Raw genomic sequence first — 2145 nt, forward strand, 5'->3', positions numbered from 1 at the left:
TTTTTTTTTTTTAAATCTGGCACCATAGAAAATTTTGCATTTTACTGAGTTGTTATTTAAAGTATTTAGTTATATTATGTTTAGTAGTGTTGTAATCAGTTTATGTTAGTGTGTCACACGAATAGTTCAAACTGGTGTGTATTTTAAATACGCGTGACAGACAAGGTCGGTGTAAAATCTTATTGAAATCCATTCGTATTTCAGAAACGGTGTTATCATAAACATTTCTGAGACGCGAATGAATTTCGATGGCTGCGTACAGCAGAAAAAGCAATTTAGTGAGCAATCAGTAATTTTTTTAAATGATTGGACCTTGTCATCAGTTCTTCTCTGGATCCAAGTGTAGAAACCAATCATAATAAAGAATCATTGAGCGCGCATTAAGCTGCTTTCTCCGCTGAACGCAACCATTGGAACTCACTTCTTCCACGATAAGAAATTCAACTACCACCCTTGTCTATTACGCGCATCTGAAACACACACCAGTTCAAACTGCTCGTGTGACACACTCACGTAAATGATCACAATACCACTCAACATAACTCGCAACTAAAGACTTCAAATAACAACTCATTGAAACGCAAAATTTTCTATAGCGCCAGATTCGAAAGAAAAATATTAGGAGGCATATTACTTTTTATGCTTAATATATTACAAGATTAATTCGTTTCAATAAAAGTACCAAGACGAGCAAACTGCAGGTTTATAATTGAATATAGACATAATTGTGTAGCCCCAATTATCGCATCTTCGCATTTGCCCGATATGATATAATGATAACCAAGGGCCATGGCATAGAAACAGGAGCTGCAAGCTGAATCGATTGCATACGATGGTCCCTTTAGATCCAAATGGTACGAAATCATGTTTGCTATTGTAGATCTGCTACATCCAATAAGATTCAAACCATCCATCTAATTGCAGAAAGATAACGATTACAAAATCTCGCACACAAATGATAAATTCAATAATCTTTTCTATTACACTTATCAATTAATAATTTTCTCTACCTTAAGATCCTCATACAAAAATTTAGCTTGCGTTTCAGAAATAGTTGTCGCTATTATCACGGCAGTATTCTTTCCTCGCAATTGCTTCGGATTAATCCCCGCGTCGATAATTGCCTCATAAGAATGTTCCAGTAACATTCTCGTCTCAAGTCCGAGTGTGTGCGCTTGGTCGAAAGATAATCCGAAGAAATCCGCATCAAACTTGTTCAAATTATTAACTATTCCCATACGGTTTGATACGTCTGGATGATCTAACAAAATGTATAATTTCACGCAAAGGCGGTACGCTCCTTGTTCACTTTTTAATAAAGCTTTAGTTTAAAATACATATCCTTAACATATAACCACTAATAATAATTATTGCAGAAAGGATATGGCATATCTATATCCACCAATCAGGCATAAATGCAGAATTATTCTAGGTATATGAATTAATCACCTTTCTTCCATCGTCCATGATCAGCTCTAACAAGATCTTTTTTATTAAATAGATTTTCTCGTAATTGATTCATATTATCTGAATCCGGAAATCTACCAGCAATACCAGAAATAACGATCTCCTCGCCAGAGTCAATACCGTTCCAGGAGCTACATGCTTCTGTGCCATTCATGATTTCGATTATTTTCTTCGGATAATCTAGAAAAATGTTATGTGTATTTTACATACTTATTTCTTTTTTACGTATCATATCATACCTGTCTTAATGTTCATAGTATCACTATGATATCAATTAAGGTTGGCGAAAAAATAAAAAAATCGTATAAAACTTACCTTTTTTAAAATAAGGTAAAGAATAAGCCAAGTGTACGTGTACAAAATCTTTATTTTAAACAATTTTGATCTAATTTGTTCTTATAATTTTATAATATGTATATTTTTTACTACAAAAAACAATGATATCAGAATAAGGTGCTAAGTAAATATTATAAATTAGTAACATTTGATTTTCTTAATCATGTTTTTTTATTATACTTGTTGCGTACATGTTCTGTTTTTTTTTTTATACTATTTATAATTAGTTTTACACACAAATATACTTGGCGTTCCCTTCTTATGTTACTGGTGTACAGCAACATAGCATATGCTACAAACATATTTGTGTGGCATAAAAAAGGCACGTAGAGTGTTTTTTGT

General features: G+C 32.7%; 1 protein-coding gene across 1 annotated transcript; it reads right to left on the reverse strand.

Moving 5' to 3' along the window:
• Positions 1-17: 17 nt before the first annotated feature.
• On the reverse strand, positions 18-1652 carry LOC112462862 (fatty acid synthase-like). The gene is made up of 3 exons (XM_025028926.1): positions 1450-1652; positions 1011-1261; positions 18-914 (listed from the first exon to the last, which is right to left on the reverse strand). Exons 1-3 carry the CDS (start codon positions 1619-1621, stop codon positions 660-662), a joined length of 678 nt encoding a protein of 225 aa, XP_024884694.1. The 5' UTR covers positions 1622-1652; the 3' UTR covers positions 18-659.
• Between the last annotated feature and the right edge of the window lie 493 nt (positions 1653-2145).

This window comes from Temnothorax curvispinosus, unplaced genomic scaffold, assembly GCF_003070985.1.
Source record: "Temnothorax curvispinosus isolate PA1 unplaced genomic scaffold, ASM307098v1 QBEX01001339.1, whole genome shotgun sequence".
NCBI classification, from domain to species: Eukaryota; Metazoa; Arthropoda; class Insecta; order Hymenoptera; family Formicidae; genus Temnothorax; species Temnothorax curvispinosus.

Bases quoted from the DNA above. Each gene is read 5' to 3' on its own strand.
- LOC112462862 (XM_025028926.1), bottom strand. From the start codon at position 1,621: ATGAATGGCACAGAAGCATGTAGCTCCTGGAACGGTATTGACTCTGGC. The intron at 1,262-1,449 runs GTGATTAATTCA...ACATTTTGTTAG, and splicing joins TCATGGACGATGGAAGAAAG to ATCATCCAGACGTATCAAAC. The intron at 915-1,010 runs GTAGAGAAAATT...TTCTGCAATTAG, and splicing joins TTTTGTATGAGGATCTTAAG to ATGGATGGTTTGAATCTTAT.